We start from the raw sequence: 18,077 nt of genomic DNA on the forward strand, positions 1-18,077 counted from the left end.
CCCGCCTTCAGGTTATACTGATTTGTAGTCTAGATTATCTACAGCAATATATTTGGATTTACTATTTAATGTAGAGGAATGAATTGCACCAGATTCCAGTATCAATCACCCTTCCCCCATCTCATTCCCAGGCAAGCCTCCCTACCAGGGAACGAAAGCTAAGATGCAAATTAAAAAGTGGCAATCTGAACCTTTCTTTGAGATGAATTACAGTTTTGTATTACAGTAACTGAACTGGTTTTGTAGATCATACTTGACATTTGAAATTCACAAAAACAAAATGGTAATGTAAATTGAACAAATTGTTAAGGTGGTTAATATTTTTAAGAAAGTAAATTAAAAAGATGGCTTGTAAAGTGGTGAATAAACTGTAGTTCCTCGAAATAGTTCTTGACATGCACATTCCAATGTTAATGGTTCAACAATTTTCAGAGTTTTCCAATTAATAGAGTTACATTTAAATCATATGTTGAATTGTTGACAAACAATTTAATAATCGAACAATTCATAAACATATATGAGTACTTCATATATGCTCAGTGATTAATTTGACTACCCCGTACTAAACAAAACTGGTTGATCTAAATTCCAGCATCGACACCTCAGGGCTCAGACAATCAGTCTAAAACTTTCAGCATACTGGATCAAGTATGTCATTTTCAATTCTCTGGTGAGCTAAATTGGTTTCTACCTATCTTTCCTCTCACAGAAGGCCAAGAAATTCCAATCCACTGGCAGATGGAGTCAAACCCAGCTCAGAGAGGTACTCGGCTTTGTAGAATCTACTCAGATGCCTCATCCCATTGTCGCACAGGATTGTAACAATGGTATGGCCGGGACCCAGTGCCTGAGCAACCCTAACAGCTCCAACACAATTCATGGCTGAAGAACTACCTAAGAAAATCCCATCATTCTTCAAGAGGAACCTGATGCAGTTTAAAAATTGACTATAAGCTTTGAACAGAAAGGAAACCGGGAGACAAAACAGTCAAATATGGAGAAAAAACTTCGGAATAAAATCAAGAAAACAGTAGCTTGGTGCATGCATGGAGTTAAGTACAATATTCACTACTGGAGAACAGATTCATAAAATGGTAAAATTTATAACAGGGATCTAGGAGTTGTTTTGCCTAAAGTTTTTAATAAAGGTTAAAAAAAAAAAAAGGGAAACATTTAGAAAAGAGAGGAATGTGGCATGTTTCATCAAGCTTTCATTCGCTGTTAACTCGCCAAGAGCCAACAGTTAAAAAAGCAAGGATTGATTACAAACATATGGTGTCAACAGCCTAGACATTACAGAGATATGAAAGCATGGGGGCTTACCTAGACATCTCAACAGCATCCTTGTCTGTGCCTCGGAAAGCGCCATCTAGCCTTGCCTTCATGAAATTATGAGTCAACCTATTTATTCCAATGCCCTCAGTTATAGTGTCAAAGGGGTTCTTTAGCCTCTTCCCTTCAGCCTCCTCCTTTGAATACATGACTCCCCTTGTTACTCTATTGAACAAGCCTGAACCAGGAGAGTCAATCAGGAAGCACTTGATATTATCGTTTTTCTCCTGTCAAGTAAGGAGGAATCATTTAGTACTTTCCGGCTTTCTGCAAATAAATGCATTGCTAGGTGACAACATCAAAAGGCAGAACTCACCTTAAGGAAATGAGAAACACCTGCTAATGTGCCCCCAGTTCCAGCAGCTGCTACAAATGCATGCAGCTTTCCTTCAGTTTGCTCCCAGATTTCAGGCCCTGTGCCTTCGCAATGGGCTCGAAAATTGGCCAAATTTTCAAACTGGTCTGCAAAGAAACCTCCAGTACAGTCCCTTGAAAATGTGTAATTTTTCTTCTGCTCTTCAAATATTTCACCATTTGTTTGCTCTTGGTTTCTGTTAGGTGTTTCACTATTTTGACCATATTTTGCTGCCTGCTCATTAGCTTCTGATGCCCGTCTTCTAGCTACATTTACAAAGTGGTCTCTGTGAGTGATTGACACTGGTCTGACCCGCTCAACTGTAGCACCAAGGGCTTCAATAATCTGAGACTGTTTGTTTTTGAGGGGGACGAGGGACAGTGAGAGACCAAAATAAAACTGCATAGAAATTTTAGAAGAAAAGAAGGTTCAAGCTTTGGTGGAGTAGGCCAAAACATACCTTTTCTATAGCAACATCATCTGGAATCACAACATGACATTTACATCCGTAAGCAGGAGCAACTGTTGCGAGACTAATAGCAGTACTTCCAGCACTACCTTCAGTAACCACTCCACCAGGAGCTAGTTGACCAGATGCCAATGCCTGAGCATATGCCACATATTAGAGGAAACAGAAACATAGGCAATCAATATGAACAAAAAATAAAATCCTTCCCTTGTATAGAGTACATCACATTAAAACCAAAGGGAGAACAGTTAGAACACTACATCTGAAGCAGGGTCAAAGACCAACAAAAAGGCAAGGCAGAAGCCTTGCATGTATACAGAGCCACACAGGTATGGGTCCAGCCGTCCAGGTGCTAAACTCAACATTTAATGAGAATTTTGGATGACCTAGCCAACATGTGTTGTCTGTGTCCATACCCGGTTGAAATTATCGTGTATCCAGCAGGGAATTAATGTGAAATTGAAGCATCTAAATTACTACACACCTAAATTCCCTATATATATATCTTTGTTGCCTATGTCTAAGCACAAGAGGGTACCTTCATCTACTGCCTTGCTAAGTTGCATGATACCCAAGAATAATTGTGGTAACATAAGACTGTGTTCAGTATTTATGTTGTATAGGGTACAGCATAACGTTCTAGAAGAATCCAAGTAAACTCTCTTTAGACACATCTGCGGATACCACTCTTCTTGGCTCATAAGGTGCCACAATATTAAACATTTAAACCTACTAACAAAGAAATTGACCGTGAAAAAAACAGATAACCCTAGAATGAATAAAATGCGGCTAAGAGAGTCACTAGATTTTCAAAGTCATTAATAAGGTGAAAACATGTGGATGGCTTATAAAGAATATTCGTACAATGGCTAATCAAAGAAAGTGCCTCTAAAATTTTCAATATAGTAACATCACTTGGTCCTGAATTGCTGCTACCTTAATAATATGCATTTCAATTAAGCAGCCTTCAACATCTCCAATCCTGAACTAAGCCTCCCATACAGAACTAGAAATGCTTACAAATTTCTCATTCCTGAACTAAATTTCTTTTTAACCCAATCAGGCACATTTCACATCACCAATTCAACTGACAACATGAAGTGGGACATCCAGCATTTTCTTTAATTATAAATGCATATGAACACATAACTCTACCATCTTCTAACAGTTCAGAGCTCTATTTTCATCCCCTAAATCCTTGTTTGCTAAGTTCATTTCAATAAAATGTAATCACTCAGCAGTACTTCAAAATACCAGTATGAGTCCAGACGGTAATGACACCATTACCTCAATGCTTTTAAGCAATGCTCCTGCTTCGAGCATGATAGAGGGGGGCCAAATATACTCAAATACTTACCCCAGCAATAGCAGAGTACAGTACGCCTAGGTTATGAGATACTCAATTCCGCATGAAGCACAATCAATGAAACATAACAGCATAAAAACTCAGCTTAAAAGTACCTCTTCTATGATTTTAACAGCAATCCTGTCTTTGACACTTCCTCCTGGATTCAAGAACTCAGCTTTCCCAAGAATCTGCTCAAACAAAATTAATTAGGGCTTTGCTTTGCTAATTGCTAGTACAAAACATTCAGCTAGTATTGGAATGTGTTTAACAATCAGGTAAAAACCCCTAACAAAGAATCCTCAATTCTTGACAATTAGTACCAAATCATCAAAATTAGCAAATTAAGGACATGTTACCACAATTAACATTGAACAGTCAATCATTCAAAACCCCAACAAAAAGAATCCTCATTTCTGGACAATTAGTGGCAATTCAATATAAAAAAAAAAAATAACAATAATAATAATAATAAATTTACACACAATAGCAAAATTAACATCAAACAATCAATCAATCAACAACCCAACAGAAAGAATCCTCATTTCTGGACAATTAGTAGCAATTCAATCAAAAGAATTAGCAGTTTAAACACCCATTAGCAAAATTTAACATTAAACAATACATCAATCAGAACCCCAGCAACAAGAATACTAATTTCTGGACAATTAGTAACAATTCTATCAAAATAAATAAGCAAATTTAGCGCATATTAACAACATTAACATTTAACAATAAATCAATCAAGACCCCAACAAAAAGAATCCTCATTTCCGGACAATTAGTTGCAATTCAATCGAAAAGCAGCACCTGTAACACATATAAGCAAATTTAACATTCAACAATCAATCAATCAATCAAAACCCCAACAAAAAACAAAAGCAAAATTTTTGAACACCCACATCACAAAAACTTCATAAAATCAAAATTCAAGCTAAGAACCTCGCAACCAGTGGCATCAGAAAGACTATTAATTCTAATCAAAGGGGTATTTCCAATTGCACCAACAATTCCACTTCCATACTTTTTAGTGCAATTGGGATTTTGAGTTTTTGATTTGGGATGCTTGAAAATCCGTTGTTGGTTGAAGAGGAAGTAAGAAAGGGTGGCTAAAGAGAGAGAAAGAACGGCTACACAACCAACCATTGCGCCATTGGTGCAGTTTACCGGCGCCATTAGTGGCTTGATGGGTTGGACTGTATCTTCTCTTCCTAACCATTTTGGGTGCGGTTGATTTTGTGAGTTTTAGACCGCCTTAAGATTTGGAAATTTTGAGAATTAAACCGCTAACCAAAGCTACAAATTTTGGGTTTGGACTTAGGTTTGGTTTTAGACCCAACTATAGATGGATCATGATATTGTTTGTTTTAATTTTGGACTTTGATCAATATTTTTTTCTTTTTGATGTACAATTAAAAGTACTTTCTTGATGTTTAGTTAAATCATGATATATTAGATTAGAAGAGATCAGATACATTTTTAATCAAATTAGATTGTAACATCTTATCTTAAGTGAAATAATATAATCTAAGAGTTAATAATAGGCAGTAGCCAACATTATCCGATTTCATGAGAGATTAAGATAAGAGCTAAAGAGCTCCTTCTAAATATGGGGATCAAATCCTCATTTCCTCCTCTCTTAGCTAGGCTATGAATAATAGCATGAAAAGACAAATAGATTGAACAATGAACAAATGAAGTAAATTTTTTAAAGGTGTTTATTATTTTTGGTATTTCCTAACTACCGAATTTCTTGGGCATAATTTTATAATTAACTAGGACAGTCAAAGCGCGCGTTGCGCACGGGGTGGCCAGCCCTTTCAACTTAATTTTTCTTGGCTTGTATTTGCACTTGACATGGAATTAATGGATTAATAAAGGAATATCTCTTTATTGCTTAGCTTTAATTTTTCTTGGCTTGTGTTTGCACTTCACATGGAGTTAATCGTCCGCTGGCGATGGCTCTTGTCTTTGATGTTGAAGGATATTTTGGGAAATTTGATACAACAGGTTGCACCCTTAAGTAGTGAAAAAAATAACGTGTTAACACTTTATATAGGAATTTATGATGCTAATACATACATACATACATACATACATACATACATATATATATACATACATACATACATACATACATAATACATACATACATACATATATATATATATATATATATATATATATATATATATATATATATATATATATATATATATATATATATATATCTTTTGCGCTCATTGACCTAATTGGAAATAACAAGGTACAACATATAATATTACTGGGTACATCACAATATGTAGTATTGGCATAAATATGTAATAGTATTAAGATACACATGATTTCACAATGCTCAAAAGTTAACAGATAATCAAAAAATAAACTCGGACAAAATGCTTCTAACAATTTGGTTTTGTAATAAAATAAGCTCTACGCAGCCTATAATTCCCTTGATAATTCCCCTGAATCCCTTCTTACTTTCTTCGTAGTCAGTTTGGTTTCCTTTCTTCCTAGTACATCTACTTCGGTACGATCATAGATAAATTTCATTAGTTTCAATGTCTTTAAACACAATTATGTGTAAGTCGTTAATTTTGACCTTCACAAAATAAAGAAAAAACAAAACTCCCACATAAAGCAACAACCTTTCATTGTCTAGTGACTAACGTTGTCATGTAATCAAGCCATAACCCCCATTAAATTAAATATAGAAATTTTAAACTTTATTATTCCATTTTCCATTTAATTTCTAATTAATTGATGGGTCTTAAGAAAAATTACAAAATTACACATGGGGCAAAGAAGGTAAACAAACATTTTGAGGGGTATAATAGTCCGTGCACTATTCATAAGAACAATCTCCTACTTTTTATAAAATAGGGATAATGGTCAATTTTTTTTATTATTATATTATTACAACATTGTTTGTTATTTTGATATTACAACATTGTTTGTTATACTTTTACATCAAGAAAATTGAAAAGCTAATTATTAAAGAACTACAAACAAGTAGTTTATTATAATCACTCATCTTAATTAACATCCAAAAAACATTAATATAGACAAAATTTGATTTAAATTCCGCACTAAATACAATCATAAGGACCTCCCATCTCATGCCATCATAGTTCATAGACAAAAAGGCAAAAGAAAATTTTAGAATATAGTTTAGCAAAGGATGGTAAAAAGGACAATCAATTATTAAATGGGCATTGACTCCTAAAGACTCCACATAAGATGACTTGAATTGGTCAAGGCAGTGCGGTTAGACGTTAACTTAGATTTCACCAACCATAAGATCCAACTTTCCAACAATGATGGTTGGCTCAAATTAAACTTCAAGCTAAACCTGGGCACGGGCCGGGTTGGCCCGCGTGCCGCCCGACACGGCCCGCCGTTCGACGCAGCCCGGCACGGCCCGAAGTCAAGCACGGCACGGCACGAAGTTCAACTTCCGTGCCACGGGCCGTGCCACGGACACGGTTGAGAATTCCCAGGCACGGCCCGGCACGAGCACGGGCATGGCCCGCCGTGCTGGCCCGCAGGCACGGCCCGCGGGCCAACGGCTATAAAACGGCTAGTTTTTTGCCAAAAATTCTATAAATACTCACCTCCATTTCATTCCCAAATCACAAAATCACAATCTCTTCTTCTTATCTCTTATATTCTCTAAATCTCTAATAATCCTTATTTTCTTAAATTCTCTAATTATTCTCTTAAATTCTCTAATTATTTTCCTAATATCGGAAAAAATTAAAAAGTTCGTAATCGTAATTAGTGGAGCGTTGAAGCACGGTTGTAAGATCTAAACTAATCTTAAATTTATTATTGTTTTATTGTTATTATTAGAATAATCTTGTTTAATTATTATTGTTGTTAATTGTTATTGTTGTTGTTATAATTGTTGTTATTAATTATTATTATTGTTACAATTGTTGTTATTATTTATTTTTGTTGTTATTGTTATTGTTATAATTGTTGTTATTAATTATTATTATTGATATTTTTATTGTTAAAATTGTTGTTATTAATTATTATTATTATAGTTAACCACTTTTTATTAAAAAATTAATTGTTAATTATGGCATCGAACAACCCATCATCTAGGTCTAGGGGGAAAGGCCGACTTATCCGTAGTAGTAGTTCTAGGGAACCACCAAATACAACGAGCCCCCAAATTACGAGTCAAACCAATGACCCCATTTACTTCCCCCCGGGCTATGAGCCATATAATACGTCGGGATTTCCAGCACCACCACTAAACCAATTTCCACTACCACCATACCAATTTCCACCTAATTATATCGGTAATCAACAAAACTATTGTTCTAGCCAAGGTAGCCAAGAAAGTACCCGAATTCCCTCCGGTTCTACCCCTTCTACTGCCACTCCCACTAGTCCCCCTACTAACCATCACACACATCATGAATGGTTAACCGAAACTAAGATGCTACTTTTGAAAAACCGAAGGAGTGAGGTATGGCGTTATTTTGTCCTAAGTAAAGATGGTGAACAATGGGCAAAATGTAAAACATGTAATAGTGTATTCACGGCAGTTACCAAAAACGGGACGGGACACTTATCTAGACACATGAAAGCTTGTGCAAAACCAGCTAGTGATCCAACCCAGCCCAAAATTTCCCAATTCCATCCATACGGCTTTACATACAACTATGAGAGGGATAGGGATGAACTAGGAAAAATGATAGTACACGCCGAACAACCTTTTCTTTTCTCGGAAACGCATTCAACACCTACATTAACAAAGCACTACAACCCCAACATAAAAGAATCTCTAGGAAAACCGTTCGTTCCGCCGCAATGAAAAATTTCCTAGAGTACAAAGTCCGGTTACAAGCCGAATTGAGTAACCTTAACTGTAGAGTATCTTTAACAGCCGATTCTTGGGATAGTGGTTATAAATATCACTATTTATGTGTGACTTGCCATTGGGTAGATGATCAATGGATGTTACAAAAAAGAATAATACATTTCAAAATGCTGGAATACCCACACACCGGCATTAACATTGCTCACCATTTAATGCAAGCAATAGAAGAATACAACCTTCGAGATAAAATGATGTCTATGACTTTTGATAATGCAACCTCTATGACATACACAGCTAATCTTATCAAACAAAACTTAACCGATGTACTATTAGACGGTGAAGCTCTTCATACTAGATGTGTTTGCCATGTACTTAACTTATGTGTACAGGATGGAGTTCGGGCAATTGGCCCATACTACAGCAAAATCAGAGATGCTATTATGTCTATTAATAGCTCTAACATGAGATACCAAGAATGGAAGAGTTTTCTAAAACAACAAAAGATAAGGGTAATAAAAATTAGAACCGATTGCCCAACTAGGTGGAATTCCACCTATGACATGTTAACAAAGGCAATTGAGTACAAGGGCCCGTTAACATTATTTTACAACCAAAAATTTCCACAAAATGCTTTGTATGATGATGATTGGAAAAACTGTGAAAGATATATGCAATTTTTACAGTTATTATATAACATGACGTATTGTTTTTCTACTGTTTACAATCCTTGTGCTCAAAACTTTCTTTCTAATGCATGCTTACTCGCCCAACTTTTCGCTGATCATCGCGATCAAAGTGATTATGATCGGTATCTTCCAGCAATGGAAAAAAAGTGGCGTAAATATTATAGTGAGATTCCTTTGATTTATATTTTTGCTTCCATATTAGATCCTAGGCAAAAGTATGAAAACACATTTATGTTAGTTGACATTTACTTTCAATGCATGTTTCTTGACGATGATGTAGAAAACTATAAGACTAATGTGAAGGATCAGTTTTTTGCTTTATATAGAGTCTATGAAGCCAAATATGGCACCGTTTCTCGCTCAGGGCCTTCCAACCATCCAAAAACGTAAGTAAGAAGGCCAAACATTTATTTTCACAAGCTACTAACTTGATTTCAAGGTTTTCAGGTGATTCATCAATCAGGAGAATGCAAAGCGACGTCTCGGAGTTGCAGATGTACCTGAGTTACGACTTCACCAAAGGCATGGACGACGATGAGATAAACAGCCTCGACCTCCTTGCATGGTGGAAACAACAAAGCTCGAAGCATCCAACTTTGGCGGCAATGGCACGAGACATTCTTGCTATCCAAGTTTCCTCCGTCGCCTCCGAACGAGCTTTCAGCGCAGCCGGAAGGGTTTTAGACGATAGAAGAACAAGTCTAAAACCCGAAACACTAGAAATGTGCGTGTGTTTCAAAGATTGGTTGGATGCGGAAAATCGCTCACAAGACCGTTCTTACGACCACAACGACAACGAAGAAGGAACCTCCGCTTCCGGTTCGGGTTCGGCTAGTTCCCAATCTATGCAACTAGCCGATGACCTTGAAGGCGAAGGCGAAGACAAAGACGAAGACGAAGACGAAGACGAAGACGAGCAAGAAGAAGGAGAAGAAGAATAGACAATTATTGTATATTGTACGATTTTAAAAATATCAATTTTATCATTTTCCAATTTTTGTTTAATACCATCATTGTATGATTTTTATCATTGTTATCATTGTACAATTTTCTCAACTCAAGTAATAATAATATAAAGTACGCATTATTCACATCCAAAGTCCAATTTGCCTTTTTTCCCCGTTTTGTTACAATTTGTAAATTCATATTAAAAAAAAATAAAATTATACCAATTACTAATAAATCATAAACATTAAATTTTAAAGTAATAGTATAAAGTAAATATATAAATATAAATATTGAATATACAAATTATAAAACATAAATATTCAACTTATAATTATAAAATTCATAACTTAATAACTTATAACTTATAAGTTATAAACTTATAAGTTACCTTATAAAACTTATAATTATAATTTTATAACTTATATACATTATAAACTTATTAATTTATAATGTTGTCATTAAAAAAAAAAAAAAAAAAAAAAAAAAAAAAAAAAAAATTGAAAACTGCACCAGCCCGCGCAGGCCAGCCCGCAGGCCGGCACGTGGCCGGCACGGCACGAGCCCGCCAGGCACGAGGGCCGTGCCGTGCCGTGGGCTGGCCTGTGAAAATGGCCGGCACGGCACGGCACGACACGAAATCCTGGGCCCGCCGGCACGACCGGCACGGCACGAACCAGCCCGTGGCCCGCCAGGCACGGCCCGCGGCGGCCCGGCACGGCACGGCACGGTGCCCAGGATTACTTCAAGCAATTAGAGAATCTAATTCCTCCTATGCGCAGCATATGAGGGATAGAGAAAAAGTTATTCTTAAATTATTGAGATTTCTTTAACTCACAATCCAAGTTATTCCTTAGATTCTTAAATGTCACTAGAAAAATGTTACAAAAAGAGATAATTGAATCTCAAAACATACAAAAATTAAAACACTTTTTAAGTTTTTTTTTTTTTCCTTTCCCCACTTCATGCAAGAAAAAGCTATGACGTGCATGCATAATTGCATATGCTAATTATGTGTACCAAAATTAATATGCTAACTAATGTAACTGTTGAGAGGAACTAATATGTAACTTATACAAGTATATATATTATCTAAACAATTATCTAAATTCTACTAAAGGGTAATAAAATAAATGATAACATTTTCCACTAGAAAAATCAACTCCTTTATAAACGATGTCCTAGGGGTATGGACATATAGTATGATTTCTTAATTAATTTTGAGAAGGTATTGCGTGCGGACGGACGCACGAGCTGTTTGGTGCGGGAGGTTTGGCTGATATATTTTACTTGTTGGCTGATATGTTTCATTTGTTGGCTGATATGATTTTTGTGTTGGCTAATATATTCCTTTTGTTGGCTGATATGATTCTTTTTTTTTTCCTTTTGTTGGCTGATATCAGACATCATTTGGCTTATATATTTAATTAGTTGGCTAATATATTTGTTTTGTTGGCTGATATGTATATTTTAATTGTTGGCTTATATGTTTCAGTTTGTTGGCTTATATGTTTATTTTGTTGGCTTACTTGTTGCTTTTGTTTGCTGATTTCATCCTTTTGTTGGCTGATATGTTTCTTCGGTTGGCTGATAAGTACCTTTTGTTGGCTGATACATTCCTCTTGTTGGCTGATTTCGTCCTTTTGTTGGCTGATATGTTTCTTCAGTTGGCTGATATATTCCTCTTGTTGGCTTATATATTCCTTTAATTTTGTTGGCTGATACGTTTTTATTGATGTCTAATATATGTCCCTAATGTTGACTGATATCAAACATCAATTGGCTGATATGTTACTTTTATTGGCTTATATACATCATTTGTTATCTAATATGATTAACAACCAACAACTTTTTTTACTTTATTCTCTCTCCTCTTTCCCCTTTGTCCTCTCTTTCTTCCACTTGTTTCAAGTGAGAGTGAATGATTCATTTCATTTCCTTCAATTAAGCCACAAATAATCCACGTCACCACACCGATCTCACCGCACCCACCAACCACCGAACCACCCACCCATCAAACCACTAACCACCAACCCGAGCAAGGCTCCACCGCTGCACCGTCAAGCCACCACCTCTCCTTTAAACACGACGACCAGATCTGCTACGAGAACCCTACATAGCCACGCCGCAGTCACGGTCAGCCACAGTCCCACCAAACTACCCTAACCTCACTCACCGCACCAACCCGTGACCCCTCCAAAATCACAACACCTCCACCAGCAAACTCCACCAACGCACCACCACTGCCAGCGAATCGCACCTCCGCACCCACTGATTTCAAGATTCAAGGTTTGTTTCATCAAGTTTATGTGGGTTGGGTCGATTTTCGAGTCGAGTATATTGCTCCTCTGATCGATGGTGCAAGGGGATACTCGGCGTAGACGCCGGGAAAAATGGAGAAGCAGGGGAAGGGGAATTTTGTTGGAAGAAAGAGGTAGCCGCACCAACTGGGTGCATACGTCCGCATCCAATAGTTTGTGATTAATTTTTAACTTGTGTGTTTTGACAAAATAAATTTAAATAAGATAAAATTAAATAAAATATTATATTTTGGTAAGTTTAGAAATATATATTAAAACTCACTAATTTAGACAAAAAAATATTTAAATCAAATAAAATAAATTAAAGAAAACACAATGAAAAGCTATTATATTTGCTTTTCCTGATAATAATTCGTACTTCAAATATAAGAACGTTATTTATTAACACCGACCTTATGTTTTCTGGCCATGGTGGGGATCATTTGCAAAAGCATTCGGTTGATAAACTGTTTGATTTGATGCACATTACCAAAATAGTTACATCCAACATTATTGCTCATTTAATTAATTTGCTTGCCCATAATTTATAACAATACCATCTTTTTGCTCCACTACAATTTACATATGAATATAAATTTAAGTAGAAAAGCAAAGGGCCAATGAAAAAAATTAGATTAAGTGGATCAATAACAATCTAATTCTTTGGTTTCTTAAATGTTTTTCACTTTTCTAATAAAACTTATATAAGATGGGCTTATGTTAATTTATTATAAGTTAATTAATTTAAGAATAACAACTTTAATAATTCTTATGTAACTTTAATTCCTTTAAGGATAACTTTTAATTTGTAATGAATTCGATTGTATTTTAATGTGTAATTTCTAATAAATACATGTTGTAATATGATTAATCTTTTCCGCCCATTTAGTTTTCCCCTCGGTTCTATACATTAGAAGTGTTTTTTTCGGGTAAAATTTTAGAGATATGACAACTTTTATAATATACAAAGTACATTATACAAGGGTAACTTTATAAACTTTGAGCAACTTTAACTCATCTTACAATAATATAATGAAACTCAGTCTCAGCTTAATCAAGAATTTGTGTTTCTATTTTCATCGTATTCAATAGTAACTTAAATGTGTGTCTTTATTTTTGTACTTTTTAAGGGATGGAGACAATAAAGCAAAGTCGTGACAATTGCCACTATGGCAATTTGTAAAGTATTGAATATACATTGATAATAATGAAGTGTACTTAGACAAAGATTTATGCTAATAATAATTCAAACCACTCTTTAATTGAGAATTTAGCTAGACATCAAGGTCAATTACCACGTCATATTAGATCCAATTTTCTCAAAAATTAACAAAAACATTGGTAAAGTACTTGGAACAAACAACCGACACTGCAGTCATGTAGACAAAATACATGTGTATGCAAAAGTTTCCTGCTTTTAATCTTGTAATAAAATTTACTTATCTACCACCAAATGGTAAAAGAAATGGGTATTTTATTTATTTATTTATTTATTGAGGTCAGAAATGGGTATATTTTTCGTTGATTTAATTGTGTTTTTGGTTGAATTTGGTTCATATTGTTGACTAGAGTCACTAGATTGAAATGAAATCAATCATAGTACTTTTGACATGAATCTAGGTGTACCTATCTATGATCCACTAGCTAAATAGGAAACTATGGTTAGCTTAGTTCCATTGATAGGTGGTAAATTGAATCAAAGTAGGATTGGAAATTTGGCATAACCTAGTTTCTCCATTACCTGCGAAATGGGTCATTTTAACCCCTTTTTAGTAGTGATAGATAAGAATATAAGATGTATACCTATATGTGTGGATCTGCTTTCTTGTTTAAACTCAAAAACTTTAAAAGAAAATTAGGGCATACTAGTATAGTACGTGAGGTCGTGACTTATGCCTTTTGTATCAAGTATTCTTGATTATGTTAGTTTGATCTGAAACAAAATTATTGCAAATCATGGCTAATTTGCTATCTTGACTTAAAATTGTCATACTTAATTGATTGACAAACTCATCTCGTATTCAACTATCATCCTTTTAATGCTATATAATATAAACTACTTAATTTAAACATGCTATCATACCCTTATATTTTTTGTTGCGAAACCAATACCTTTATTACATAAATATAAGTGATCAAATGTTCAAAATAATCCAATTTAAATTTGAATTTGGAATTTGGAAAAAAATTGTTAGATAAATTTGGATTATTGATGAACCAATAAGGTTGTCAATTTGGTATAGGCCATTTCCTATATTAAAGACTAACTCATCTATAATTATTATTAAAATTCAAAGGGATAATATGATCAAATTGACAAACTATAATTAAATTTTAAAATAACTATAATTAAAATACAAGTAATGACTCAAGACATTGTTCGGCCCAAAAACTAGTTCAAAATCAATTACTAATTATCATATTCTATTTACTTTCTATTAATTTATTGCCCTGTTTTAATTTCCTATGTTTTGGCACAAATGATTATTTAGATTTGCTTTCCTTTTATTTTTCCAGTCAACTTTACTTTGTATTTGAAACACATAATCCAAACCCAAACTATTAAAGCAACTTAACAAAAAGTTAGACTCAAACCAAAATGAGCTCAATTGATAGTTCTTTTTTTTTTTTTTTTTTTTTTTTTTTTTAATTTTTTTTAATGAAACTTTATATCAAAAACAAAATGATGAGTCACTCAATCATGATCTAAACCAAATGTTTTCGAACCAAACATGATTCAAGTCACCCACTTACCATCTTTCAGTGGATAAACTTAACTTGAACCCGACCCAAAATATATTATCAGCCTAATTTACTAGAGACAGCTAAAAGGAGCAAAGGTGGAAAACAAACAAAGCATCAACACTATAGCACCATAAAAGCCACTCAGAAAAAAACAGGATCAAATTACACAGAGCATAAGTCTAATCTCAAGAAACCCCAAATAAACAAAAACTAAAAAATTTACAGCCCCCAATATTTTTCTCAGAGAATCTCTGCATCTCAGTTCATCTCTTTCCTCTCATTCATTCATTCATATTCTCTCTCTAAATACCCAGAAAACCCCTTCATCTGGGTTTTTTTCTCTTTCATTCAAAAACCCCAAAAAAGTTAAAAAAAAAAAACCAAATAAACTAGAAAAAATGGAGATCCCAGAACTGTTGATGAAGTTCAAATTCCATTTAATTGCTGGGATTTTATTATCTGGTTCAGTTGTTACTATAATAAGTGTTGCTCCTAGATTTGTTGATCTTTTGGCTTATTTTTGGCCACTTTTAGCTTCAACGGCTCTATTTTTGGCGGTGGTTGTTGTGTTCAGCCGTGTATCGCCGCCGTCTGCCGACGGTCCCGGCGAGAAAGCCGCCGAGGGTCTCTTGGATTACGTCGCCGGACAACCGGAAGCATTTGTTGATACTTCAACCTTGAATGAGTGAGCAACAATGACAAAATATAATGTAAAACTTTTTTATTTTTTTTATTTTTACTTCGTCATTTTAATTTGTAGAGTAATAATTAATTCCTACTCCCCATATTTTCTCTCTCTCTCTCTTTTTTTCCTTTTAATTTCATTTCCTCTTATCTTTAAGTTTTCTTTGTGATTTGTTAGAGTTTTTATAAAGATGAAATGTAAATTTTTAGGGGAGAATAAAAATTGAAATAAAATTAATAATAATTTTAATGTTTCCCTTCAAAAAAAAAAAAAAAAATGTTTCCCTTTTTTTTCTTTAGGATTTTAATGGGGGTATTGGAAATAACTCGAAAAATGGAGATCCCATCTCTTTGTTAGATTTTACATGTGTGAAATGTTTTGATTGGAAAATTGACAAGTAATACTCGCTTTGCCTCGGAATCAATAGTCAATTAAGTCGCGTAAATAGTATAATTTGAAGTATTGAACGAGCTAAGTAACGTGACAACTAAATCTCGAAAGAAATAAGATCTTAGTTTAATAATTTTATGCACATTGACATTTTATAATGTATGTACTTTAGCATTATAAAGTTCAAGATATTAATGGGAAATAAATGGTTAATCAGAGTAGTATGAATTTGTTGGTTTGTTTGGCTAGCTTTCACTTTCACTATCAATAAATCTATCATAACTTACAAGAAGAGAAGCCTGATTTCTTATCCTACGCCGCGGAGCCCAGTGCGCATCGCAGAAAATAGAAATAGAAGCAAAAATGGTAAAAATGGCATATAAATGGTCTTAATTTAGGTAACATAATTACGGAGTACTTTGCTAGATTAATAAGCATTGTAATATTTGTATATGCACTAGCAGTCGTTCAAAGTTGATAATGCACAAATTCGACTTAAACCATGTTACTATTTGACTAGTGTATCTGTGTATATACTGTACCATTTGTAGTTTTGGACAAGCTAAGCAAGGTTAGCAGTAGGATCGTGATTAGTTGGCTAATATAGTCCTCAGACATATTGTTGATCATATAATAAGCATTTATCTACCTCCATAACCTATGATTAACTCGATGAAATACGATGGGATTATTCATAATAGAGGGATTTGATAAATAGGTGACATGGTTGGTTTGTTAGCTATAAAAGAATCTACCACCAAATTGGCTATAGTTATACCTATAAACCATTAGTTAAGAAATTGTACATACGTAATCGATTTATAGTCGTGGAGAATTCAATTATAGATTTCCTAACTTGAGCAAGATGGAATCAAAGTACTCAATATTCACCACTTCAAACCACCAAATTAAAAGTTTGTAAAATGCATGCAAACTTGCATATATCATCAAAGTATATCCTACCTCTTTGCATGATTCCAAACTTGCATAAATAGATCTATCCCGACAAAGATATTTAACTTGTATTTTCTCTTTTTGAAGCCACCCCTTGTTTAGTTGTGATATAAATTTGAAAAAAAAAGTCTGTCCTAACTTTTATGAGACTCTAATTAATTATGAGATACCCTTGTTTAATTGCGATATTTTTAAAGCCACCCCTTGTTGTAATGACCTGCCCCATCCCTAGTAGAGGTGTCAATTCGGGTACTTGGGTTGGGTTCGATGCGTTCAGGTCGGGTCGCGTTTATTTCAAGATTGAGTCATGCTAAATTATTGTGTCCATATAAGTCGAAATTGATCTGAATTGGGGTTTTTCAGGTCAGATCGAATTGGGTCGATCGAGTTAGTTTTTGACACCTCGACTCTACTCATGTTGGGTTGGTAGTTTCAACATTAATGTAGTTTAAACTTCTATGCGTGGTACTCCGTATTTGTCTTTTGACCTACTCCACCTTTTCTTATGTATGTAACGGTATAGGGTGTAGTTTGAAACAAATGGTTTAGTATAATGTAGTATAGTTTGAAAAATATCTAGAAAAGTTTAAAAACACAGGGCCTTATTTAGTTCGCTGAATCAAACAGTCCATAGTGAGTGATTATTTCCTTCTTAAATAAAATAGGTAAAAGGTTGTATGTGATGGTGTAGTAATCAGTGCCTTAGGGGCTGTTCTGATTTACTGAAAATAACTGAAGTGAATTGAACTGATTGGGGCTGAACTGAACTAAGATATTTGACTATGGATTAATGATTTTAACTATGGATTAGTAATGATATTAATCCACTAATAATAATAATGATAATAATAATAATAATAATAATAATAATAATAATAACAACTCCTCTTCGACCTGCAAATGTGTTGCTTTATTCTTGGGATAGAGGCCTTGATGTCTGGGTTGTCTGACTTTGTTCCTGGTCGTGTTGTGTCGGCTGCGGCTCAGCGGAAGCGGGACATGTATATATGGGGCGCGTTGTAGGGCTATTGGCTATG

General features: G+C 34.6%; 1 protein-coding gene across 1 annotated transcript; it reads right to left on the reverse strand.

The window, feature by feature from the left end:
- Nucleotides 1-374: 374 nt before the first annotated feature.
- LOC110735495 (cysteine synthase 2-like) lies at nucleotides 375-4,883 on the reverse strand. Its single transcript, XM_021915687.1, has 6 exons — nucleotides 4,444-4,883; nucleotides 3,618-3,692; nucleotides 2,148-2,291; nucleotides 1,649-2,038; nucleotides 1,324-1,559; nucleotides 375-926 (listed from the first exon to the last, which is right to left on the reverse strand). Exons 1-6 carry the CDS (start codon nucleotides 4,675-4,677, stop codon nucleotides 704-706), a joined length of 1,302 nt encoding a protein of 433 aa, XP_021771379.1. The 5' UTR covers nucleotides 4,678-4,883; the 3' UTR covers nucleotides 375-703.
- Nucleotides 4,884-18,077: the final 13,194 nt, after the last annotated feature.

This window comes from Chenopodium quinoa, unplaced genomic scaffold, assembly GCF_001683475.1.
Source record: "Chenopodium quinoa cultivar QQ74 unplaced genomic scaffold, ASM168347v1, whole genome shotgun sequence".
NCBI classification, from domain to species: Eukaryota; Viridiplantae; Streptophyta; class Magnoliopsida; order Caryophyllales; family Amaranthaceae; genus Chenopodium; species Chenopodium quinoa.